This window comes from Caenorhabditis remanei, chromosome X (assembly GCF_010183535.1).
Source record: "Caenorhabditis remanei strain PX506 chromosome X, whole genome shotgun sequence".
Lineage (NCBI taxonomy): Eukaryota > Metazoa > Nematoda > Chromadorea > Rhabditida > Rhabditidae > Caenorhabditis > Caenorhabditis remanei.
Window position 1 is genome coordinate 13,825,928 of NC_071333.1, and position 26,589 is coordinate 13,852,516.

General features: G+C 38.7%; 5 protein-coding genes across 5 annotated transcripts; 1 reads left to right on the forward strand and 4 right to left on the reverse strand.

Annotated features, from left to right (window-relative positions):
• Nucleotides 1-440: 440 nt before the first annotated feature.
• Nucleotides 441-2,227, reverse strand: GCK72_024737 (uncharacterized protein; the record flags this gene model as incomplete). Its single annotated transcript, XM_003117513.2, has 9 exons — nucleotides 441-629; nucleotides 721-942; nucleotides 990-1,087; nucleotides 1,177-1,272; nucleotides 1,354-1,442; nucleotides 1,558-1,691; nucleotides 1,735-1,878; nucleotides 1,928-2,084; nucleotides 2,130-2,227. 9 exons carry the CDS (start codon nucleotides 2,225-2,227, stop codon nucleotides 441-443), a joined length of 1,227 nt encoding a protein of 408 aa, XP_003117561.2.
• Nucleotides 2,228-6,915: 4,688 nt separating this feature from the next.
• On the forward strand, nucleotides 6,916-8,702 carry GCK72_024738 (uncharacterized protein; the record flags this gene model as incomplete). Its single annotated transcript, XM_053736018.1, has 6 exons — nucleotides 6,916-7,097; nucleotides 7,154-7,351; nucleotides 7,401-7,931; nucleotides 7,981-8,175; nucleotides 8,230-8,344; nucleotides 8,520-8,702. 6 exons carry the CDS (start codon nucleotides 6,916-6,918, stop codon nucleotides 8,700-8,702), a joined length of 1,404 nt encoding a protein of 467 aa, XP_053579584.1.
• Nucleotides 8,487-8,729, reverse strand: GCK72_024739 (uncharacterized protein; the record flags this gene model as incomplete). The annotated part of the gene is made up of 1 exon (XM_053736019.1): nucleotides 8,487-8,729. One exon carries the CDS (start codon nucleotides 8,727-8,729, stop codon nucleotides 8,487-8,489), a length of 243 nt encoding a protein of 80 aa, XP_053579585.1.
• Nucleotides 8,730-9,261: 532 nt separating this feature from the next.
• Nucleotides 9,262-12,199, reverse strand: GCK72_024740 (uncharacterized protein; the record flags this gene model as incomplete). The annotated part of the gene is made up of 12 exons (XM_053736020.1): nucleotides 9,262-9,361; nucleotides 9,409-9,507; nucleotides 9,553-9,632; nucleotides 9,678-9,860; nucleotides 9,908-9,991; nucleotides 10,036-10,637; nucleotides 10,921-11,069; nucleotides 11,118-11,303; nucleotides 11,546-11,693; nucleotides 11,740-11,887; nucleotides 11,937-12,101; nucleotides 12,146-12,199. The coding sequence occupies 12 exons, from the start codon at nucleotides 12,197-12,199 to the stop codon at nucleotides 9,262-9,264; spliced, it is 1,998 nt and encodes a 665-aa protein (XP_053579586.1).
• Nucleotides 12,200-13,593: 1,394 nt separating this feature from the next.
• On the reverse strand, nucleotides 13,594-21,801 carry GCK72_024741 (uncharacterized protein; the record flags this gene model as incomplete). The annotated part of the gene is made up of 28 exons (XM_053736021.1): nucleotides 13,594-13,788; nucleotides 13,838-13,977; nucleotides 14,028-14,230; nucleotides 14,281-14,419; nucleotides 14,473-14,723; nucleotides 14,908-15,261; nucleotides 15,637-15,706; nucleotides 15,875-16,286; nucleotides 16,336-16,479; nucleotides 16,527-16,858; nucleotides 17,002-17,115; nucleotides 17,166-17,293; nucleotides 17,347-17,470; nucleotides 17,519-17,723; nucleotides 17,769-17,893; nucleotides 17,939-18,046; nucleotides 18,100-18,272; nucleotides 18,630-18,729; nucleotides 18,776-18,960; nucleotides 19,013-19,068; nucleotides 19,353-19,441; nucleotides 19,577-19,754; nucleotides 19,883-20,174; nucleotides 20,272-20,474; nucleotides 20,890-20,960; nucleotides 21,139-21,272; nucleotides 21,375-21,424; nucleotides 21,733-21,801. 28 exons carry the CDS (start codon nucleotides 21,799-21,801, stop codon nucleotides 13,594-13,596), a joined length of 4,644 nt encoding a protein of 1,547 aa, XP_053579587.1.
• Nucleotides 21,802-26,589: the final 4,788 nt, after the last annotated feature.

A 26,589-nucleotide genomic window follows, 5' to 3' on the forward strand; every position in this document is an offset into this window, starting at 1 on the left:
AAAAAGACAAAACAATCGGGATTGAGAGAGAAAGAGTCTTCCAAATGTCTTATGAATATTTAGATTAGCAACGCAAAACTAATGCAAGATGCATTTTGAGTTAAATTTTTAGAAGATTATAAGCAACCCTCGAATTGAACGTCTAGGTATTTGATTTTCAAGTATTTTGTTCAAAGACTGCCCATAACTGAGAACAGAAGTTTTTCGATCATTGACGCATTTCAGTAACCACTCGCCCATGTACACTATAATCCCACAATATCCACCTTGCTCTTGTAATTTCCTGTCCACCATGGGAAATAATGAATCTGAACGAGAAAACAAATCTAAAATAGAACCAATCAAGAACAGAGGAAAACAGGTGTTGAACAAGAGTGCACTGAAAAATATATTCGATTCATTTATTCATTCTTGTCACGTTTTTTGTTCATAATTGAATGTTATTCAACATTATCGGTCTGTTCGAAAAAAATGCGGTAGACTTCGTTCACCAAATTTCTCCAAGGCTTCACCATATCCGCATCAGTGATTTTCATTCCATTCGATACATACGCCATTGTCAGTCCATTATTTACATCAACTCTGACATTTTGGCCACCGAATCCTGAATGGCCGAATATCCATTGTCCCTGGAAACAATAGAATGAGTGGTTTTTTATGTATTCATGAGTTTTAATATGCCATTTTTGAACAAGATGATGTTTATTTGTGTCAGTTTACCTTTGGATTTTTTGTATATTGAAATCCATAGCCCTTATTTTCCTCATAGCCTATTGCATGGTCATACACATGCTCTAAAACTGGCTCCTCCAATAATTTGTATGACTTTTCCGAGAGAATTTGTTTACTCGCAACCAGAGAATGAAAATGAGCAAGTCCTTCCGCATTTGATATTCCCATATTTGAAGGCATTGGGAGAATGCGATTGGATAACAAGTTATACTGAAAATTCTTATGAACAAGTTGAGGATTATGTGAAGAACTCTTACATCGTCTGTTGTAATCCACGGGAATATCGAATATAACTTTTGATGATGAATATTATCACCAGCCATGAATTTTTCCAAAGCTTCCGGATTAAGCACCCCTATAAATAAAATATTGATGATTTCCCATGTACTCCCTTCTCGTTTTCCACTCGTTTTTCCCCCTTTTTTCTTGGATTTCCTTACAAACCTTGACGATTTATTTCAAACTCATCCAATTCCGTGAGTTTTGCAACTTTCTCATTCAATGTCTCACATTTCAGCCCGATTGATAGATTTTTGATACCTGAAACCAATTGTAAGAGCATTCACATCTCAAATTACTTGTCTTCAACATAACAATTCGCCTTCAATCGTTTTTACTCACCAAACACTTTGACAAAATCTTGATCTAAGATTTCAGAGATTCCACGTTCGTTCTTGTCAATTCTACGAACAATTTGATCCAAGAGAAGTCTGCAAAGTGAGTTTTGAATTTTTTGAAAAGTCATCGTTTAGTAAGTCAAACTTAAATTTTTCGTTCTTTTTTATTCTATGTTACATATTGCTTATCACTATCTTACAAACCTACCCAAATGTAAGTGCATGATACAAAACATCAGATCCATTAGTCATTGGAATCGCTTCCTCAAAAAACTTTGCAATCTTATCCGGTTTTGTTATGTCCTCTCTTTCTATGACTTCTTCAGTGTAAGCCAGGCCAGCCTGTGTAAAAAGAATTATGAAAAATAATAACTTTTTTTCATACCCGATGTAACGCAGCATCTAGAATCGTGATATCCTGTTTTCCATTTTTCTTAAACTCTGGCCATATTTCTGAGATTTTAGTTTCATAGTTGACACCGTTCGTATTCTTATCTAGAGTGTGTGCTAGTACAACAGCTGATATGCTCTGAAAATAAGTAGCTCTAACAAATTTAAGATAACGATTTTGAAATTACTTTTGTTGTAGAAAAAAGAACAGATGTCGTATCCTCAACCCAAGGTTGCTTTTTCTCAACATTTCGTAGTCCACCATACAAATTAATCAATAGCTTATCATTATGATACACTGCAAATGATGCTCCGGCAGTTTCCAAACCGCTATTGAAATTTTTTCTAGAAGCAGTTTACATAGTTATTTTTTCGTTTGAGTTGACACACCTGAACACATTAGCCACTGATTCGAACTGTGTTTGGACAGTTCCTCCGATGTTGTTCTCGGTTATTGATATTTTCTTTTGCAGCTCCAGATCAAACATTACTGTAATGATAGTAGTATAAAACATAATTAGATTTCAAAAAAGTAGAGGAAAGTTTTCAAACCGATTGAGATAGATAATAATAAAGATTGGACGTTTTCACTAATCAAAAAGACTAATTAAAATATGTTAGAATTGGTTTGAATTTTTAATCAAACTGATGTGTATTTGCGAATGATTATAACATAGGTTTTTATATGAGGGAATCAGAAATGAGATTCTTATCAATCGTAGACAAAACTTCCTTGTCAGTATCTCGTCGGAATTTGGTTCGATAGAAAAGAGTCTAGTCTATAGCTAATTTTCAATCTACATTCTTTTCTTTTCTTTACTTATTCCGTCAGCCAAATCCTATTGAGGATATAACATTTTTAGTGATGAATAGGTGATTTGTCCTTTTGTTCTGGTTGTGAATGTAAAAGAATTAGCTGAAACCAAGAATAGAATAGAGAATGAAAAAAAGTCTAGAAAACACGAAAAGACACTTGAAAAGCTTTGAGAGGAAAATAAGACTATTCAATGCGCTCCGTTGTTTTTTTTTCTATGGAAACAGAAAGATAGATTATGTCAGTCAGGATTTTATGGGTCGATGAAACGAGCTATGGCTCTATAGTCCTAAGCAAATCTTAGAAGTCAGAGAAGGCAAAACGTCAAGCACAGCGGAATAAAAAGAGGCAATGAGAAATAGGAAGCAAATCTTTTTCCTCCCGAAAAAGAATAAGGAGCTCCCACATTTGGCAGGAGCTGAGAAAAAGAGCTTGTCGATTAAAACCGGCCAAGAAGTGAGGAGGTTTGACGAAAGTATGTCCATGCATCATAATGCCTTTGAGGCATGCAGGCCAAGTATTTTCTCACATGCAGGCTCAGAAAAACACATGTCAAAATGCGAAATATGCCACAAGCAAATCCAGAGCAACAACACAACTAAAACTGACAAAACGCTTTTCGTCGAAAAAAAAGGAGGGCAAGACGATAGGAAAAAGTGGCGAAAGAGCTTGTAACTTTTTTGGTGGTTTTGGCGGTCTTCTGACGTGTCTTGGTGCAGTGGGATACAATTCACATGAGAATCAGCGATTTTGACGAGAAGAATGCAATGTTCGCATTAATATATCTTTTTTCAAAGTAACGCTTGAGTTGGTTGGAAGTGAGACAACACATTTTTCCAAAATTGGATGCTGAGAACTGTGTCTACTCTATAATCGTTAAAATCAAGGTCACTTGTCTGTTCAAATCATATTTTTTTATTTTATCCAGAAAAAAATTCAGAGGGAAAAGTTGAGTGGAGTGTGGATAGTGGAAGAAAAACTTCCCAACGGGATGATGTATGACATCAATACATAACATATCAACATAACATAAACATTATACAGCAGCTTCTGGTCTGACATAGAGTATTCGAAGAAGATGGTTTTGTTTACAAGTTTTGTGTCAGCTTGTGTTCTGGAATATTCAAGATTAGTTTATTTTGACTTGAATTATTTTTTAATTGGAATAATTGATGTCAGATTTTAAAGAAAGTTATATTAGTACTTGTGCTTCTGAAATTTTTTCATATTTCATGATTAGTGATTTCCTTTAATTTTTTGTATAAGATTAAACTGTAAATTTATCACAATCATCTACAAGTTGGAATACATATGAGTTGCACAATATTTTCTGAAGAGCCCAGGAATTTTCCGCTGTTTTTCATCCCAATTTTATGTATGATACAAAACTTGTTCCACATTCCTAAGATGACCTTCATTTCGATGTTTTTCAAAATTACGTCTTTTCGTATAATCTAACTAGATTTGGTATGCGCAAATACTGCGTATACCGTTTTATCTTGATTTTTCCGTACGCTTCCACAGATTCGATTTCTGCGACAAACTTGTTGAAAAACTATTTTTCCGTGAACTTCGTTGACCTTCCGAATTATTTTTGATCTAACTTATTTTCTCAAGTTACTTTTTCTGAAGAAAAACTGCTGTGTCATATTTCAGTTTGTGTTAAATGTTGACACCACCGTGTCCACTGACCAAAAATAAAATGCAACATGAAAATGTAGAATCAGACCACACTAATACATCGATAAGATGATAGCAGAAACACATAATTTCTGGGTTTTCTGACCAAATTGCAATTTGCACCAAACAATTGTATTGTAATTAAATTACGTCTTGAAAAAGATTGTTAGCGAGTGTATGTGTGTGTGTGTCCTTTTAGTTTTTTTCCGGTTTATTTGGATTCTTTTGGATTCTATTCAGCTTTTTGGTTAGCCGGAATTTTTCTTTCAATAATCAGTTTATATTACTGAGCTTTTTTTTTTTGGATTTTTATGAGCATGAATACGCCATTTTCTCCTAACAACTCCGTTTTTCACCGTAGTACATATTTCTCAGTTTTGATTCAATTTGACATCGTGTCATCTCATCTTATTTCATTCTTCATCCACTTCACGTCATCCTCCCCTCTGAATTTGTCCTGACACTTTTGTGCTTTTTCATTCGAACTTGATTTATTGCACACTGAGGAGTAGATTTTTACAATAGTGAATGGGTTTTTCGTATCATTCAACTTTTCCATCGATCTCCCAAGTTTCCCTCGAGCAGATGTAAAATGGGTCTGAGTTAGAAGAGACAGCTGATTTTTCTGCTACCCCATTTAGTTTTTTTCAGTGAAGAGGGTTTAAACTCGAATGCAGAAAGTGCAGTAGTCCAGTAGTTCCGGGTTGAGAAGTGGAACTTTGGGTTTCTTCAGTTGAGTAAGCAAAACTAAGAATTTATATTTTATGAGAAATTTCTCGTAGCTATGTATTAAGAAATTTTCCTGCTATGAGGTCCTTCAAGTACATCACATGTTTTCAAAATTTTTTTCATGTTTTCATATAATCCGAATAAAGCATTAAGAATGAATCAGAAATAATCATAATGAATGATTTGCCGCTTTTCCCACTAGATCAGCAAACATTGTTCTTTTTCTTTCAATAAGCTGACTCGCCGTCGTTGGCTGTCCAAAACAAGCCTCTCTCCTTCCAATCATGGAAAGGAATTCAATCCCCTTGCTTTCTATTTTTCTATATTTTTTTCCCTAAGTACGTGTTCATCTTAAAACTATAGTTGTGTTTGCTGTAGTTTCTCAGAACGGAAGATGATAGGAAATGAATAGAAGAAGAGTTTTGATAACAACTAATAAAAACTGCATGCAGTTTATTTCAGCTAATTCGGTTGTCGTATCTTCTAAAAACTTCTAAGTTGTCCGATCGTGAAAAAAAATCATCAGATAAAACTTGAGATGATAGCACTCACATTTTTCGCAAATAACTATCTTTCCAACATTGAGAAGTTATCTTCTCTCTTTAATTAGATTTGTTTGGAAATAAGATCACATCATGAGAAAAATCCTTCCTCTGATCAGACATGTGAATGTTTCTCATAAGATTTACTAATTTGATGTTTGAAAATTAAATCTCTAAGAATGTTCTATCTAATCATGACAAGATTTTATTTGCAATGTTCCGTCAATTGTTTTCAATCTTTTCTATCATCTATCAGACTATTTTTGTTTAGTCACCAGAGTTTTGGTCGCCACAGAGGCTATCAAAATAGGATTCACAATTTTTGATAGTTTCCATATTTTTCTTCCCTTCTCGTTTGCAGCAGAAGAAGTATCGGTTTCTTAACCCTTTTCGAAACTAACTTCTATCCCAACCATTTGTCTTTCCTTGGTTTCGTTTTTCCCATTCCCAATGGTCTATTCTGCTAAACCCTCCATTTCTCATTTTCAAAAGACACTTGCACTTTTGAATGGCACTCATCATTTTCCCGTGGCTCGTTTCTTGTCTTGTGGTGTTCTGTGTTCCGTTTTTAAAACCATCCGTTTCTCAAACATAAAACTGGGCAATATAACCCTTTAACCCTTGATTGTAGAGGGAAAGAAAAGAGGGAAAGAGGGAGAGGAGAGAAGGCCAAGCAGTGGACAGAGACAGGGTCGGACCGCGGGGTTTTCTTCTATCTATGAGTAAATGTACGGGACGGGAGGCGACGGACGGGGACGGGTAAACGTCAGTTAGTGCGATGTGAGTGTTTGGTGAGTGGAGACGAGACAATGGTGAGTGAGTAGAAAAATGGTGGAGTGTCTGTATGATCTGTGGGGTGAGTGCCTATTGCCTGTCCGCTGCGTTTTTTTTTCTCCTTCCCGTCCCGCTTGGTCGGCCATCCTCTCTTCCCGCAGCAGCGTTGACGTTAGAGCGAACCAGCCACCTCTCACTTTTCAGTGGTCCCCCTCTTTTTTTCTTTTTTATTTTTCTCTTTTTTCCTCGAGTGCTTTCGAAACGTTTCCTCTTCCATTTCCTTTTTCTTCTTCTTCATACTTTTACTTTCTTTTTCTTTTTCTTTTCTTGAGGATTCAGAAAATAAATGAGTTTGAAGTATTCTAGGAAATTAGGGAACTTGGTTATTCTTTTTCTCCTTTTTCATTTCTTTAGATAGTTTTGGTGTTGGAAATAGAGCAATTCTTTCCTAGGCAAACATGAGTAGTTTTGTTGTCTCTATTTCCCCCAATAGACGTTTAGTAGCCCCATTAGACCCTCCTCTAACGCTTATTTTCATCTTTTCTCACAACTTTTTTTCTCATCCAAGTTCTTCTTTTTCTTCTTCTTTTTTCTTCACTACTTCAAACAAATAAACGTTTTTTTCAGCGGTCCAACCATGGACCTACAAGATGCGGGTGATTCGAATAATTCCGACCCGCTGAACAATTTTAGCTCTAGTGCAAATGTAAAGCTAGGAGCGACTCTCAACCAAGGAGAGGACATTCCTCCTGCAAATTCTCCTGCCACTTCAATATCTTCTATAATTAGTGAGCAATCGGAAGCTTTTCGCAATTCTCCGTAAGTTTCAGTCATTATTTTTTCGTTTTCTCTATTGAAATTATTTCAATTTTCAGATTCCTCTCACAATCTCCATTGAGTTCTTCTGCGATGTTCCAGCGTCCGGACATTTCCGGTGAGAACGAAAGACCAATGTCTTATCCATCCATGTCATCCTTCTCAACAAATGTTCCCGACTCGGAATGTTCTAGCAGAAGCAGTGTAGATGGATACAACTTGAAGGATTCCACATCAGAGAATATAAAGTTATTCCGGTGAGTAAAAGTTAGAAAACAGAGAAAATATACATTTATTGAATTGTAGACAGCGCCACAAAGCTCCTTCGAGTGAATCATCAAGCGACGAAGACGCCGATATCAATGAAACTGAAGCCGTCAGAAAAATCAGTTCAAAGAGTAGCGAAGAGAAATTCGTGCCTCGGGGAATCGATGCTCCAAGAGGAAGAATTGCAAATATCCGTCGAGAAAGTAGCTGTTCGGTAGACAGTGAAGCTGCCCACGAGCGTTTGGTAAAAGCAGCACAAGTAGTTTCAAATGGCTTCGATGATATAGCACTGGAAGCTGAGCGGTCACCTGGACCGTCGACAGATTTCCGACGAAGAGCTCCGTCGTTCAACACAATCATCGGAGAGCCAATTAGTGTGGTGACTAATGCATTCATCACAAATAGTTGCTCACCCAGTCCAACTCGCCCTCCAGCAGATATCATCAAGCAATGTTATTCACCTTCAACTCAACAAATGGTTCGTCCCAACATTTCGTACAGCCCAAGTCCACGGCCCAGTCCTGCTCAAAGTCCAACAAGACATGGTCATCAGAAGCTGAAATTCCAAAGGTATTGTTGTTTTATCAATTTTTCCATGTATTTATCATGTGTGTTTCAGAGCGGAGTCACCCATCTGTCGTACACCAGTCAAACGTAAAATCACATTGTCGAGTCAATGTGAATCAGAAACTAAAAAGATGTTTTCGCCTAGAAGCAACACATCACCATTGGTTACTGACAAAACATTCCCGTATCCAACATTCAGCCAAATGTATGAATCGTCGTCTTCCAGCACTGAATTCACATCATTCTCGTATGTTCCTATCACTACTTTTTTATTTAATTTCAAATTTTTTGTTTGTTTCAGTGTTCCACATAGTCCAGGAGACCTTAGATCGCTGAGACCTCTGACTCCAATGAGTAATCTATCTGTAAGCGATCAAGACGATAATTCGTCGAGTGTCAAGGATGCCGTAGAGAAAGTGAGTCAAGTGGGACAAATCGGAAGATTATAGACAAAAAAGACGATCAAAAACAAACAGACAGACAGCAGTTTCGCCATCTGCCCGTCTGATCTATTTTGCTTTCACTAACATGTGCGATGTTATTCCACCATCGACGTCATCAGAAAACGTCAATCGAATCTTTTGTTTTCAGATAGACCTGGAAGACGAGATGAATGAGGATATCACGGACGATATTAATATGAATGAGGATGATATCAAAACGGACGAAGACTTGCTCCGTGCTGCAACTGAAGCAGATCTTCCAGATGATGATGACGACGATAGCATTTTCGATTTTGACGACCAGTCTGATACAAACTCGAATGCTGATTAACACGTTTTTTTCCACTTTTCTTGCCATATTTATTTTATACTCCAATTTCGATCAGATTTCAATTTATCTGATCCCCCAACAAATGTCATACCTCGAACCGTTTCTTTTTCAATAATACCGTTGAGATCTCTTTTACCGCCCGATCCTTAAAACCTTTTGATCCCAATCCCGAAATGTTTCAAACTTTTTTTCTGCAAAGCTGACTATTCCTAATAAGCGTCAAGATTTGAGCCACTTCATGTTAAAAAGTCTTGTTTACTTTTATTAGTCACTTCATGTATACGTGAGATATACATTTCGAATTCCTACCACTTTTCCCGTTCACTTTTCTTTTTGTTTTTCCCCCTGTTGACTTTACATTCGGCTACTGGAAATACTGGTATGTCTAGCTTCTTTCTTTATTTTCTTGTTTTCTTTGTTGTTTTCAGACACAAATAACGTCGTGAATAGCAATGTAAAACCGAACAGAAATAAATGTTCATGTGTTGGCTCCTGTCCACTTTTCCAATAATAGATAGACAAGATATAAATTCACATAAAAAAATAAATAAGGAAATTACTAGAAATTGTATTCATGGATGTCGTCGGCTGTTGCATTAACGCCTCGTTTAGCTCTGGCACCACTATGATCATCCGGAGTAGCCCATGCCAACATGTATCTTAAATTCAAGTATTGTTTCCATTTTTCCAGTTGACAATTTATTACCTTCCATTCACTTCAATTTTGCAAACATAATGTTCACGGAAATGAATTCTCTCGGCAAAGTCGGAGAGACCAACAACGGTCTCAAAGTCTTCTTTGAAACTGAAATGAAATGAGGCATATGGAGGAATGACAACATTGACTTACGCCGTTTCGACCTTGTCCTGAAGATCATTTGCTAGTTTTTGAACATTGCATCTGTGGAATGTTCCGTTGTTCAATAGTTCCTGTAAACAACGTCTTGTGGGGGGAATGGATAAATAAAATCTTACATCAGCCAACTCCTCCATTTTGTTTTGAAGACGAAGATTGCAGCACGCATATCCGTGGTTATTGTAGAAACAACCTTTCAGAGGGAGTGATCTTTCTGGGTAGTTGTATTCAGTATCTCCCCATCCTGGACGTGGTTTGTGAGTAGTTGTTGGTCTTTCAGTAGTTGTTGGTCGTCGTGTTGGCTAGAAATATTGTTCTTAAACATTTCAAATAACAGAAAAAAACTAACATGATACTCCTCGTGATGAGGTAAAACTTCGAAACTTGGATATGGATACGGTCGTCGAGTGGTTGCTGGGTAGTCAACGTATTGCTGTAAATTGCTATGCGTTACGACTATTAAGGAACCTTACTTACGAATTTAGCTGGGTATGGTGGTGGCTCTTCATGGTATGTCCTTGGTCCTCCATTATAGGAATGTTGCTGCGGGTACTGTGGCGGTGGTGCATGTTCAGGATAGGCTGGTCGTGGTGCAGAATGTTCGATGTACGCAGGATGAGGAGCTGGATGAGGAGCTGGTGGAGGTGGTGGAGCTTGTTGAGGATAGGGTTGTTGTGGAGCAGGATAGTGAACTGGAGAAGGTGGTGGTGGTGGCTGTTGTTGATATGGAGCAGGAGCAGGAACGGCGTGCTGAGGATATGGAGCTGGTGTGGGAGGTGGAGGCGCTTGTTGGGGATATGGTGCTGGTGCTGGTGCTGGAACTGCTTGTTGAGGGTACGGTGCAGGAGGTGGAGGCGCTTGTTGGGGGTATGGGGCTGGAGCGGGAGCTGGCGGAGGTGGTGCTGCTGATTGCTCTACATAGGGAGCCGGCTTAGGAGGTGGTGGCGGCGGCGGAGGCTGCGGAGTAGTGGCCGGTGCACTTTCTGGGTAAGTTGTCTGACTTTTGTATTCTTCAGCAGCGAATGCCAACTGAATAGAAGTAAGCAAAAGTATGGATACGAAATTTGGCATCATATCGACTGAAGCATTTGTTTTTGGATTCAGATGGGATATATACGACTGAGTTTATCTTCATTTGAAATCTCGTACTTATACAACGGACTGGTTTGTTTTCTGTTCTTGTCGGTATGGAATTGAGAAAAACCGAGGGGAGAAAAGAGAGGGGTGTGGAAGAGAGAACGTTTGGTTGCGCTGCTGCTGAAGCAGCTAATTAAATTAAAAAGTAGGCATAATTAGGGAAAACTGTTCCTAAGAGAAAATCAACAATAGAAGGAAAGAAATGACAGAGTGATTCGCACACACCGTGTGCAACGTGGAAGAAATGAAAACACGGCGGGAAAAGAACATGCGGTAACGTCTCGTCGAATGTGACAAGTGAGGAGACATTCGCTGATTCTAGCACAAGACAAGACCCGTCTGGATGGACAAATTTTGCGCCAGCCCGATGCATTCTAGAAAAATCATTTATTACTAGATGTCTAGCGTTTACTTTCTCAAACCTCTCCAATTTTCCCATTGTTCCAGGAAGAATAAGGCTATCGAACTGCATCAGCGCTGGCTTCAAATTTTTGTTTTTCCATCGCCAATTTGAAATTGTGTGATATGGGATGAATTCACATTTAACCGAAGCGAATCCTTGAGCGCATAATGCTCCCATCACATTGTTATCCGTTGTGTATCTTTCCCTGAAAACATGTTATCAACTGAAACCGTTATACTATCCATTATGTTAGTAGATAATGGACTGTCACACATAACTCTAATGAAGTAACATTATTTAATGCGAAACTGGAAATTTTATAAGTAATGAACCATGATGACCATTATAGTACGTGTTCCCTTTACAAATCATTTAGTAACACTGTAAGCGTTACGTCACCATAAGAAGTTACATGATTCCACTATTTCTCAACAAGACGATACTCACCGAATCTGTGTACTCAGTTGATGGAAAAATAAAGTGGATGCGGTAGATGCTCTGACATGAAAATTCCCTCCGGCAATCATCCTGGAAGAGAGAACGGACTCTCCCTCAACATCCAGATATACATCTGTTGCATCGTTCCCAGACACATCTAAAAACTTTTAAAAAGTAAGTTTTGAAGGAAACAAAAATCATACCAAATAAGTCAAACAGATTTTCACGCCAATATGTGTCTGGTTGTAACATCCAGAATGATTTGTTCATCATAGAGAGCATTGTGGCTAAGTTGGCACGGAGAAGTTGAAAAAGTTGGTATTGACAATGACCGACTCGGAATGGTTGCGACTAAAAATTAGGAGTATAATTAACAAAAAATGAACACAGTAACTCATACCACTGATGGTAGCTCCAATTTGAATGTTCGGATAGATGGCCAAAGCATCGAGAGCATTTGATAAGAATGGTTGTCCATTGCAAATACCACTATGTTCTCCAAAATTGTTGGATCATGAAACGCTTTCAAGTTACACAACCAATTCAAAGTTATATTCATTGCATGCTGAAAAATGAATTGAACAAAATACAATAAAACGTTCAAAACACCTGATTCAGCAAAACGATTCCAACATTGTCTTCGATGTTTGAGATTTCTTTCATCAAATTTGGAAAACTTTGTAGCCTGGCCAAACTGACATCAGAATAATGTTCGCTCAAGCAGGTAAGTGTGTTGGATGCCTGCTCTCTTTTGTGGCCAATTTGAGTGAGGAAAGACATAAGAATAAGGATGAAAGTGCTTCCAAAAACGTTCTGTAAAAATATGAGATACATTTTCTGTAACAGCCAAGAAGTAAAAATACAACTATTTTTGTGACACTATAAATCTATTATTATTGGAGAATAATTAGTTTATTCATTCATTTTTCTCAGGTCAAACCAATCTTACCTTCTGCATTAAAAATTCTTCTAGCTATCACAAATTCCCAATACCAGAAATACATTTGAATGCTTCTTCAGAAATTCCAATCAAACTATTGAGATCTTGCCTTGAACTCTTATTTTATTTTAATTACTTTGTTTTTCTAGTCATCCGCAACCATTTCTTTCCTTTACTACCTTCAGTTTTCATTGAAGTCTATACGTTCCGATCATATCTATTAAACCACATACGTAACTTTCAATTGACCTCCTAACCTAGACGAATGAAGTAAAGCAGGCAAGAATTAGTGAGTAGATTGCTCAATGAGCGTGAGATGAATAGTAAATTTTTGTGGGACACGTACTTTTGATCTGAAGTTCTTTCGTTTATAATGCAAAAAACAAATTACCAGAGAGTGGTGTTCAGAAAACAAAAAATGATCAAAAATCAACAAAAATTGTAAACTTTCATTTTCCATCCTGATAACTAAAGAAATAAATGCTAGTCGCAACTTCTGGATAGTGATTTTTTAATGCCGAAATAATTTTTATTCATACAATGATTCAATTCAAAAAAATAGAAAATATCATACCTTCATTCTTCGTTTTCTATTGAGCGACAAGCCTGATTGGTGGATCGTTATGCCATGAATGCGATGGAAAACAACCGAAAATCAAACTGTTGAAATCCGACCGAATCAATAGGCGACAAGTAGCATCATGAGATGCTTATCGTCGACGCAAAGTTGTTATTACTCCACTATGCATAATTCTTGGCGGCGCAAAACTGTTGCCTTCTTCGTTCGGATGCACCGATTAGCTGTACTACTACATTCTCTCTGTCGTCTTGCATGTCTAATGTGGTTTGATGTTGAAATATTGTGTGTATTGATTTCATAAGTTGAAACTAATTCATTTAAACAATCCAGTATTTAGTTGAATGATAAAGTACCAAAGAAGACAAAGCAAGAATCTTTAACCCGTAATGCATATAACGAAAAGCTTTTGTTGCTAATGCTCAAGAAAGAAAAACTGACAAGAATTTGAGATGATAAGAAAGAAAAACACTGATGAGATAAAGAACAAGCGATAAAATTCCAAAAAAAACAAGAACAATTGAAAAAGTTAGAGAACAATCATTGCTGAGGACCTCCAACAGACACGTCGGAATCTTTTCGGACTGGACCAGTACCGGCCAACGAGGAACTATGAAACAGTTTATACCATCCTATCAATGGCTGGGATCCCAGTTCTAGATCTTCTAAACGGATTTGAGATATTCCCATAAAAACTTTCCTCTCCATTCGACCATAATCACCGAGCACAGTCACCTGAAGGAAGAAAACGTTGGAACCTATCAATCATCGGGTAGAAACAAACCTGAAGCGTTTTTTTCTTCGGACTATCATTAAATATTAAATGTTGTTGAAATAATGGACTTGTTGTTTTGGTAGCCGCGTTGGTTTTTGCTTTTGCTACACATTGTTTTCCCTCCATAAGGTACACTTTCACATAGGGAGCTACAAAAATCATAAATTACTTTTATTCACAACACAAGGAAGCATTCTACCTGGACACACTTTCACTCCAGGCTTAACTACGAGATTTTTTGCTTTGATAATTTCCACATCGATACCACTCCGGCCGGCCATCAATGCAATCTGAATTTCTCCGAGTACAGGTGATGCGAGCACTTGACGACCAACGACTTGACCAGGACCAAGATTGTCGACGAACGTACCAAGCGGACCATCAGCGAGCACTGGAAGCCAACTGAAAATTACGTCACTCAAAAAACACGAAGTTACCATTGGCGTGCAAACTTGTCTGAGTGCGCAGAGTCGGTGCTTTCCTTGCTGGCTTGCTTCAGAAATGGAGGTGTTGGCTCGGCAAGCCGGTCTGATGACAGATTTCCTGGTATTCCGACTTCTTCGGATCTAGCGAAACCTGTTCGCTTGCCTTCTGCAAATAATTATGTTCATGATAGAACTGTCACTCTATGTTTGTTATATTACCTGCTCCTCGACCAGGAATAAACCTTGTCATCAAACTTTTCTTCCTTTCTTTCATGATGGAGCCAGGATTACTATTGTTAGCCGCACCACCACTGCCAGCTACTGATGAAGAACTTGCTAATGAGTTTTGTTTAGCCTCTTTAATTGGGACTCTGTTATTTGTAGCTGTAGGAGTTTCCTCAAACGAAGTTGTATCATTAGATGCAGTCGAATGATTTGCAGCAGTATTTCTTCTATTGACTGTTGTTAGTCTGAATATTATGATTTTGATTACGGATGTTTTCTATGATTACTCATGATCCCCCTCCTCAACCCCCGAACAACAAAAATAGCGCTTCGACAAGATAAATTATAGCAAAAAGGCAAAATATACACAGATAAATTTCAGAGCGCGGGGGTGTTTTTGGTATACCACCATATTTCAAAATTACGTACGTTGTTGGCATGCTGTTCGTCGAATGCACACTTAACGTTTCACTTCCATCACTATAATATCCCTGATTGGGCATTGGAGGCATCATTTGTTGCATCTGCTGATGCTGATTTGGTTGTTGTGCATGTTGTTGTTGTTGTTGCTGCTGATGAACTTTTCCTTGCGTTTGCTGAATACCCTGATGGTGTTGTGGGTGTACTCCTCCGGGTGCCTGCTGTTGATGAGCTTGCGACAACGGATGTGGCTGTTGCTGCTGATTATGTTGTTGGGACATCATTTGGTTCGGAGGAATCTTGTAGCGTCCGTCTTCGTACAGCGGCTGATCACCCAAGTAATATTGCGAGCCATGGCGAACACTATAAAGCATAATGAAAGCGTATATTTAGATGGGATGCAATAGAAAAACTTTTATGTTTAGAAGAAAACAAATAACAAATAGTATATGTATAACAGTTGATTCATAATCAAAACTTAGGAAGAAGTAAAATTTAGATAATAACATGATTAATAACTTAAATAAAACCTTAGACTGATATCAACTCCAACTGTAAAATCAATGCATATAATGACTGAGAACGTTATAACACTAATTCTGTAACAAAAGCAGATGACGGAAATGTAAAAACAACGATACAGATTCTTATCATCAGTTTGTTCATAGAATGATTCATGGTAACATTTCTATCCACTTATCACACCTGTCAAAAGCTAATATTGAGCGTGCAACTCACGTTTCTCTCATCGAATACTCATCCTCTTCCCTATGTTTCCTGGTTGGATCGTACATTTCCTCTCTTTCCACTGAAAAAAAACTTTTCCCTCACATCAAAATTCTCTAAAAGGGCTCATGAATTATTCAGCCCGTTTGCCCTGACCCTTTTCGACTAATCTGCACATTCATGCCGTCACCACCTCATCTTTCATTCATCCCGAAAATCCTCTCGTTTTTTTCTTCTTTTCAGCACTTACTCTGCGATAGTGCAGTCGCACTTCTGGGTCGTCGTTGCTGTCGCCGATTATACGCGCGACCCATCATAGTTTGTCTTCCGTAGCCATGGTCCGATGTATATCCGGATTGTCTCTGCTGATTTTGAGTCCAGTCAGCGTATCCGTGTCCTCCATGCATCCCCTTCTCACGCCGATATGCGCGACTTTTCCGAGCTGCGCCGCCTGTCGCCAAGTCGATGTCGTTCTCAAGCTCGTCGTCGTCAATGTATTCATCATTCTCCTCGTCATTTGTTCCTAGATGATGATGATGCGGCGGTTTGTCCATGTTTTGACTGATGTGGTTATAATAGTTGGAGGAGTGATCGTAATAATTGAGCTCCGACTGCGGACGTCTCGTTGGTGCGTTGTACGACGCTTTTCGTAATTTTAAACGCTGCAAAGTTTTGAAAATACATATAATATAGGACGCAAAGTGAACTTACTGTTCGCAACGGGTTATCATCGTCCATATCAACAAGAATACACATTAGAGAATGCTCTCCGTCAAGAGGTACTGATGCCAGGTCGATAAGAGTTTCTCCCAAAAAACTGTTAGTTCCAAACTTATCGTAATCCCAAACGGTTAGCTGAAGAACACGAAAAGTTATAATATGAGTTGTGTTAATCTACATACCTCTAGAACCCTTTGCAGCAGCATGGGTTCAGTAAGACCATTGTAATAGAAAACTTCATCCCAAACCGGCATTAACGTCTCCGCTATTACTGCTGACTGCCTTCTAGACTTCTCACTTCTATCCGGTAACAGGAATATTTTAACATAGGGATTTCTAGGTGTTCCGTCCGATCTTGGAGGTAGATCAAATCCTCTTACAAGTGCAACAGAAAGTTGTCTATCATGATGAGAGTAAACAAATGAAACTTCTATCCGTCCGAATATATGACCAGTTCCAAACGTTTGTGCTTCCGCAGCTTCTCGAGTATTTGGAACCCCAAGATCTGCAACATCTGTAAAACAAAACCAAAAATATTCATACCCTTCTCATTTCGAAAACAATTGAGAATATATGAACACGCCATTTTAAAACAGCTGTTGTATGTTGGTGTCAGGTAAGATTAATGACATCTAGCATTTTTAAATATACGCTTACCCGAATAGTAGTAGCTTGACGTTGATCGATTACGCGAGGTCAATGTGTTATTATGAGGGAATACGGCTGACTGTGAATGTGATAATAATTGTTGTTGGAGAGCTGGGTGTATATCTGGAAATTGAACCTATAAGTAAAACGATCTCCCAACACATATAACAAACCAAGAAAAAGATCGGGATTAGGCAGCTGTCGCTGAAATTGAGGTGGGTATGCAGATGGGGCTCTAGAATAAGTGGATGAAGACATTTGAGAAGAGGTAAGGTTGAAAAAGTCATCTCCGCCGGGTAGTCTTAAAAAACAAGTGTTGTCCTATGAGGAACCTAGTCCGTATCTGGATCTTACATTGCGTTCCTGCTAACAATTAAGTCCACTTGAGTATCATAACGACTTGCTGCAATACTATCATAAACTTGTTCGTAAGTAGCATTTTGCAATGACTGTCCGTTCCATTCAACAACTTCGTCCCCTAAAAACAAAAATAGAGAAAAGTGTATCTCATTAAAAAACTCATTACCAGGACGTAGTCTTCCAATGGTGTCGGCCACACTGCCCGGCTTAACTTGAGTAATGAAAGCGCCCAGCTTCCCAGTATCCGTTCTTCGACCACCAACTATTTTCAACCCAAGATCTCCATTAGCCGCCGAGTTTTCTGTTCGGTGTAGTATCATGTGACCTATTAACCGTTTTTGATCTGCTGAAGGCTGCCATGTTACAGGGTGCTAAAAATAAAATACTTATAGAGATACGGAGCTGGAAAGACATACTGATAAGAAAGTTCGTATCCGAGATGCTAATAAATCCCCTCCAGATATACTACCAGTTCCAAAATGATCATTCCGCGATGGTGACAAGGAGAGCGATTTGTCACGCCTTCGATTAGCTTGCATGTCTAAAACCCCTTGGTAAGACCCCTTTAGTAAAACATGTGGTTTACTCTTCAGCAGGCTGTTTCCGCCCGAAACGCCACCAACACCGCTACCACCAGCGCCAGAAGACGACGAATCCGGGTTTTTATGATCGCCATAAATATATCGAAGGAGGTCTGAAAAACTCATCAAAACGTCAACATGGGATTTCGAGAGCACGCACACAAACCCTTTTCAGAATTGCATTCCTCGGACAACCTCTGCACATTCGATGCGCCCATATCATCATGGAATGCGGTTTTGCCGCCGGCAGCCACCACTGCTGACGTCGACATTTTCAAAGTGTTACCACCACCGCCGGCAATGATATCCTCTTCAGAAGATGACATTGATCGCAATTGTCTAAAAGAAACAAAAAAATAAAAAGAGAAACTAAAAAGGGAATGACGAAACTGAGCAGTTTGAAATGGAATGGAAGAACTGATGAAGGGGAAAAGAGCTAAATGAGGAGAGTCACTCATTAAAAATTTGCATTGAAACCGAGAGGCGCTCTCTCGGTTTTCTGTTTTGCTGTTGGTTGTAGTTAAAAATGGGAGACTAAAAAAAGTGAGCAAAAGGAAGGAAGTCAGACTAAATAATGAGAAAAAGAGAAAACTGGGGGGCTGAGAGCAAAAAACTCGATGCTTGAGCACATCGGTACAAAAGGACATTAGCGAATTGAGTTTGTCTCTTTCCATTAGCCAAATTACACCTACTCACCTATGCAATCGATTTTTCACCCGATTCAGATGGTCGTCAGTTGGAGGGACTGCTCTCACTCCTTGTGCATTCGGCTGAGTTTGTGAGTTATGATTCCTCTCTGAAACGATTACTATTACAGAATGTCCTTGGCCTTCAATTCTAACGTTTTTTGGACTCGAAATTTGATGAACTCGCATAGTCTTCTTCTGTTACCCGATTCCCACTTTTATTCCTGAGATTTTGATTCTGATTTTGATTCTGGTTATGAGAATTTTGTTGTGAATTCGGTTGCATTTGCCCATCGAACTGCCTCTGGTCGTTTTCCGTATTTCCTGTGTAGAATGTGGGCCTAAAAACATGGCGGATTGAGAGAAAGCTTTTTAGTTTGATGAGATACTAACCGTTGGCTATCCTCTTCCACTCTCCCTTGATTGTATTTGTTCACCGAGGAGGTTCGCTGAAATAAATGCTCAAGTCTTAATTGGATTTTGTAAAGATCATCTTGAGGAAATACCACAGAATCTAATTTAGAGAAAAAAAAAACGAGAATGATGGTGGTAAGAAGAACCGCCTTCTATCGTAGGACTTTTTATTGGTTTCTTGCTTTTTTTGCTCGCTTCTTCTCATTTTCTCTTTCTAAAAAACGTTGGTTTTGAACTTTATTCAAGAGAGACATTTTTTCTTATTTTCACAACTATCTACAAATATAACAGGTAAGTAATCATTTTATTTTAAACGTACCTCTAACGAAGGCTGCCTGGGGAACATTCCTCCTTGTCCGTTGTGGTTCTCTCTTATTCTGTTGTTATCCGTTCGCTGCTCTCCCATTTCTAAAATTATCCAGACTACTGAACTGTGTATTCCAATTTGCGTCTCGTTTTCAATTTTTACATTTCTCTCCCCCTTTTTCTAAAAACATCTTTTTCCCTCTCTCCCTGACTAGTTTATACCCGCTAGGCTCTTACGTTGATGATGAGAAGGCTGTTGTTGTGGTCCCTGCTGATGAAGTTGTTGATGTCCACCCATAGTTGAATTGCCTTGAAACTGATTTTGCTGCTGCTGAGGTTGTTGCTGCGCATTTTGCTTCATACTCCGATTGTCATTTGGTCTCTGATTTTGATGATGTTGATTCTGGGGGCCAGCCTGGAAATGAAAATTTTTGAATCAACAGCTTTTCGGTAAATTTTGTAATCTGGGATATAAGAACTTTGGATCCAAGAAGATTTGAGATGTTACGAGTCAGACTACTTCAAAATACTAAAGTAGCTTACCTGATTCTGAAAGTTCTGATTTTGATTTTGATTTTGGTGCTGATTTTGGTTTGGGATTTGATTCTGGTTTTGGTTCATCTGATTTATCTGATTCTGATTCATCGACTGTTGTTGCTGCATAGGCCTCCTATTGGTCGGGTGGTGATTGTTGACTCCCTGATGGTTATTGGGATGGTGGTTCTGATTATGTGAATTTTGAGTTGGACCGTTCATACTCATCTGCTGAGGCATCTGATTCTGCTGCATTCCCATCCCTCGAGGCTGTTGATTCGGTTGGTAATTCTGATTGTTCCTGTAAATTAGTAGGGTTTTTATGAAATTTAGAAGTGGAAGACCTCAATAAATTGAAAAAAGTAGTAAAAACGGAAGTTGGAAACTTTCAAACTCACATTTTATCAGGCGGTTCCGCTTGCCTCTGCTCTGGTTGTGGTAGTGGTTCGTTGTGGTCGGTCGACTGAGTTAGCGGTTGGGGCGAGGGACTCGGGTCGGAGACGCTAATTTTCTGCTGCGGCTGCTCTTCGGGTTGGAACCATTTGCCGGTTTTGGCCAGAATTTGTTGACGTTTCTGGCACAACGAACAAGCCCAGATTGCCTGAAAGCTTTTTTCTTCTTCTTCTCCTTCTTGCTCTTCCGTTTTTTTATCGGCCGGTGCGCCCACGGGGCTAATCCTTTCTATTCATCTCTTCCCAAATACTTTGGTAACAATACATTCTATTGTTCTCTACCTTTGAGATTTCTTATAATTTTTTTTTGTTTTCGTAAATTGAAGAGACGACCACGGAAAAAAACTAAAAATAAAATCCACTGTGATTTCTGTCATTGCAAAATTTCGAGAATTTCGTCGAGGATTATCAATGATTGTGTCAGTGTCATACGTACTACCTTCGTTTCTCTTCTAGATTAGAGTATTCAGATTCAAGTGCTCTATTCAAACTCAGTCATCCAGTACTTCTTTTCTTTTTTCTCGGTTTTCCTTTTTAACCCCGCACTTTCCACTCCATTCGTACCTTATTCTTGCTCTGCGCTCTACCTCCGCATCTTGCACAGCTACGCAATTGACAATAAAAGCACTTGTGGCCTGAAAAATCCCTCATCTTGTGCTAAATTGATGTCCTTTTTGAAGAGACGAGGCGAGCCAAGGGTCAGGGGTCCATGGGACGAGGGTTGGAGAAAAAGCAGGCAGCTCATCTCTTCCCACCGACAAGAGGGACGACCCTTTGCTCTCATCGCTCCTTCAGGGGAAGGGAACAACGTACCAATCCCATCCGCGAATTTCGTCTTCTGACAGATTTGACAGATCGCGTCATCTTGTGTGCCAATCAGCTTCTTCGACGTCTCTTTCCTCTCTGTTATCTGTTTGTCTAGCTCAGAAAGCTCCTCTGTCGCTTTTCTGTAAAAAAGGGCAGTGGATAATGAAATACAATAAAAAAGCTTTTGAGTAAATTGAAAATGGAACATTTGAAAAAGCGATAAAATACTTTAAAATACTCACTGAGACATTTGTGTTTCTTTTGCTTCTTCATCCCTCTGTCTTTTGAAGACCTGAAAAAATCAGCAGTATTTTATTTTAGTAAGTATTTTTTGAGTGAGTATGTATGTGCACGCATGATATCATGCCAATTTTCTTGTCGAATGTACATAAGAGCACACACTCGTTTGATTGCATATCCATTATTTTGCGTGTGCTCACGGCGTTGTAAGTAATACCCCTCCCCTTATTCTCGCTCTTTCTCCCCTCGGGGGGCCCCGTCATGCTCCAAGACAGAGGACTCTCACCGCGCCAACTACTCTTTTGAACTACACGAAAGCAGACGGATGGACGAGATAGACGACCGGGACGAACAACTTACTTGCTCTATTATTTCACGTTCTTCAGCCGATAGATGGGATAAATCGGGCATCATCGACGGATCGTCCATGATGCTATTATAGAAAGGCACTGAAAAACGAGGAATTGATTAAAATGTTGGTAACTTTATATTCGAAGAATCGATATGAGTAGCAAGACAAGAAAGGAGCGATAACAAAGAAAACAGAGACGCAGTTAGTGGGTTCGAGGGTTGAATGTCAAAAAGAAACGAGAAAACAGGAAAAAAACACTCGGAGAACAAGAAACTCAGAATGTTCACATCTTTTGTTACTTGAATTTGTTACGTTATCGTTATATGGTAGATCAAAAAAAATAACGAGGGAAGGGGATTTAATTCTAAAAGACCAAGAGTGAGAAATTGAAAGAGAAGGGGTGAAAAAGAGCATCCGGGATTAGAAACGTTGAAAAATGACGCCTCGTCTTAGAAGGGAAGCACCCCAGTATGGCGTGGCGGGGTGTGGTCATTTTCGACGTCGTCTTCGGTGAACACCGTGGGAAAGTGAAGGCATCCAAAAATAGGCATCCTTTTCTTTTTTCTCTGCTATCAAGAACTTTTTGCAGAAAAAGCACTAAAGAAAAAGGAATAAGAAATAAGCGTAGGAGGTGAGGAAGTGGGAAAAATGGGATGGAGAGAAAGAAAACCAGAAGAAAAAAAGGGGAAAAACTGAAAAGTGATGGATATGAAGCTTCGCTGGGACTTTTATTCCCATAAAAGGCCAACTTAGGGCAGGTAAGGGTTCATGGTGGTGTTTGAATTGACGGAAAACGGACATATCGGGTAGATATGGATAGAGAAAAAGGTAAAGAAAAGCAAAATTCGATGCAAGATTAATGATGTACAAAAGGAGACATTCATTTGAGACAATGAATTCATGCTCGTTTCCGTGAGCAAGAAAAAAAGACAAGGTCTAAAGATAGGGACCCCTCCCTTTCCATACCCCGTATGGAAAAAGGAGGAGGTCGAAGGGAAAGAAGGAGGAGAAACGGGGAGGAAAACTGAAAAGACAAGGCGCGCACAGGAGGAAAAACCAGGCGAATGCGATATAAGCAATGAATAAAACAAGGCCATGGATAGCGAATAGTTCATGTTTTACTCAGAGCTCTTCTAATAAATAAATGGATGTGTGTAGATGGGAGGAGGGGTTTAGGACTCGGACTAGCGGCGTGTGGCGACTGATGCGCAAACGCAGGGTGGAGAAAACGACGAAGGGAGGGAGCAACGTCCCGCAAAACACAAAAATGCTCTACCCTTCTTTTCTCCCCCAACCAGTCTTTCCCTTTTTCCTTCCCGAGATGGGCTCTGTGCAGCGTTTGTGCCAAACGTTGACAATTAGCAACTCAGCGGGCAGCTTATCCAATATGCTCAAGATTGCCAAGTTTTGTTCTTTCTTCGTTGGCGGGCCTTCACATACACATATACACGCGCAGGCCTCAGCCTCAAATTGGATTATCTGTTCATGAATGCACAGCGAAGAAAAGTATAAAACGACGGGAAGAGAAGAAGGAGGTGGGACATAGGAAAGAAAAGGACGGGGAGACGAGGGACCACCCCTCATTCAAGCGTCCCGCCTCTTCTGTGCCCTTTTTCGGTCACGTCCAGGATACGAATGAGTAGGGGGTGGAGTCGGCGATCTAAAAAGCAAAAAAAAGAAGAGGAAAAAGTAGTGGAAACACAGGAAGAGTGAAACGTCCCCGTTTAGTAGGTTGACTTCTGACTCACTTAAACACCTGCAGTGCATATACATACTCGATTCTCTTTTTCTGTCGCTCCACCCACTCCGGATTAGCAAGAAGTTGTGTGAAAGAGTTTTCACATTTTGAAGATTAGATTAAGGATGAGAAAGGATAGAAAATGGGGCAAAATCCCTCTCAAATCAATTCATCTATGTGTAGATTCAGAGATATTAAATCCAGAGAGAGGACTAGTGCAATCTAGGGATACATGATGTCTGAAAGATAAAGATTACCCTTTCAAAGTGCGTCCGAGATGTTTGAAGGAAGTTTTTCTAAAGAAATTGAAGAAAGGGCCTAAATTGAATCTGCATCATTTACAACCACATTGGAAACCACAATTATACTGCAGAATCTAGCAGCATGCGGGTTGGTCAAATTGTTACGGATTACTTAAGCTGATTTGGGCCGAAATTTGCATCAGCAGTGAATTGTCTTCAAATAATTTGTGCATTCATGCACAGTCTTTGAAAGTCTTCATGATTAGTTGGAAGTAGCGTACAAAACAGTTTTCTGATCTAATGTAAGTTCTTGGCTATTTTAGTTAAAGAAGCTGTTAAAAACTAATGGAATACAAAAAATTCAAGTTTCAAAGCATATTTTCTCAGTTCAATTGAGTTAGACAGTAAAATGCATTTGCGATGTACTTTTTGAAAAAGTAAAAACACTAGAATTACTATGCATTACAATAGTTAGCCACGGGGAAAAAACTGAAACTCTGGAAACCGAAAGAAAGAAATCAATTTTCGAAAATTATTTCGCAGCTAAAATCAACTCTTGTGACAGCTGAATAGGTATAATCAAAACAACTATTTTTCTGAATGTCACATAATAATTAATACAAACCAAACACACTATTACATTAGAATCATACACGTATGTTAGGGTGGGTCGTCTAATTTATAGATGGATGCACTAACGTTGTTTGTCAGTTCTAATCGGGAAGAAGTCTGTCAAAATCACGTGTGTCGATGACTCTCGAAACAGGAAAAAAATCTTAATCAGAAGCTCTCAATTTGAGAGTAGAAAGAGGATGATTCACAAAAAGCAGGTGGAAATTCAAAAAAGAGCTGAAAACTGAATACAACCTGCAGTACTGATGTTTTCAGTACCTATGATTCAAAATCTATTTCAGCTAAAAATATTGAAGCATTGAGCTAAGAAAAAGTAGTTACAAAATTTAAAACTTATATTTACAGCCAGAGATCCAAAAACTTTGTTAAAAACGGTCTAGTTTCAAATTGAATACCACATTAAGGGATCAGATTCTCCGTGTTTCAAAGTTATTCGGTGTTTGAACGAGTTATAGTGATTAACTAACACTAAAACTGGTAATAAGTATTACCTGAATTCCCTGTAACAGAAAAATCTTTAAATTCTTACAGATATTCCAAAATCAATTTCAGATTTTACGGAATTTGCACGAACTAAGGTAGAAAAAATACAAATACATATAGCCAGCTGAATACTGTATGCTGGAATAATGATAGTCAGAGTTGAATTGAAATAAAACTGTGACAAGGAGATTGTTTTCTAGATTGATGTGTTTATCTAAATTGACATGGAACTGAAACCCTGAGTCGTTCTGATTTATATTGACACTCAAAATAATGACATTCTTGTGTTTTAGGGTATTGAATGAAAAAGTCGACGTGAGGGAAGGCAAGAAACATTCGACCAATAACTGACATCACTCAACTCTTGCGTCTGCAAACATTTGAGCGGGAAAAAAGGTTAGGAAGGACCCAAAAAGAGCCCCGCGTCGTCGCAAAAAGAATATATGTCCATCTATGTGTGGAATTTTTCAAAAAGAAAGCGGGTTAAGGAAGAGACAAGGGCGGGGTGAAGCAGAGACAAAAAAATTGGTAAAAGGTTTTTCCCGCCAAAAGAGACGACAATCAGTGGGTCGAAGACGACGTGAATAAAGGTGACCCCCGTTGAAGTTGAAGGGTAGATGAATTTTTCTAGAAACTGAAGTGATATCGCTAGAAAAACAAAAAGTGGAAAGTACAAAAGTGTTATACAGGTTCTACAAAGATCGGAGCTCTTCCCAAACCATATATCAATGTAATATCAATTTTTCTTTTACAGATTTCGATTCTATGATATATCCTGCACCGAAAACTCTGGGTCTTATACTGAAAAGAGGAAAGAAGGAGAATTTTATTAAAAAACTGTATCAACTACCAAAATTCACCTAATACTGTACATATTTAAAAACCAACCTTAAGTTCTGTCCGACCACGTCGGCTTTTCAGAATGTTCCTTTTCATAGCTTTTACATTTACAGTATGACTAGAGTTACTACACCACGATTAGTTCACACATGTTTAAAGAATATAATGAAAAACGGTGAACTGTTCAGGCTTTCCAGATAAAAACAGAGTCTGATGACTGTTCAAATAAAGGAAAGTTATGCGCATTGGATATCTGTGGTGGACTGATACGTTTCAGATATACAGTTGTTGACGAAGTAAAATCAATTTTTCAATTAGTTGATCTATTTCCCAACCCTGGAAGGCTTTTAACAAAACAGATCAACAGCTATTGGAGAACAATTGCAGACAAATTAATCAGATTGGGACCAACTGTTATCAAAAAATCAGTATGGCAGCAGAATACAATTTTCTCACTAGAAAAAAGCTGCTTTTTGAGGAAAAAAGGGAAATTGTAACAGTTTTTCATGATTAGAGCAACAAAGCAGTAAGTCGCAAAAGATCTGATCATGATTCCAAATGAATGTTGGCAAGTCATTAATGAAACAATACCACGAGTGAAAAATGGTTTTTGAAAACAAAATGACAAAAAACTGTACTACAAAAGGTTTTCAGTGATTGAGAATTTCTGAAATCGAATTTTTGGGCAATAATTATATTTCTACACTCAAAAAAAACGCAACATTAAGATAAACAGCCTTCCTGCTTCACAGATAAATGATAATCAGGACACCTGATCTATTTTACAGCTGATATGATAATATTATCATGCTTCAGAACACTTTTTCAGCAGTACGTGCTCATTCAAAATAAAAAATGACCACGAGAAAGCAATGACATAAAATGTGGATGCGCTAATTTCAGGGGCATGAATTTTGGGAAACGCGAGC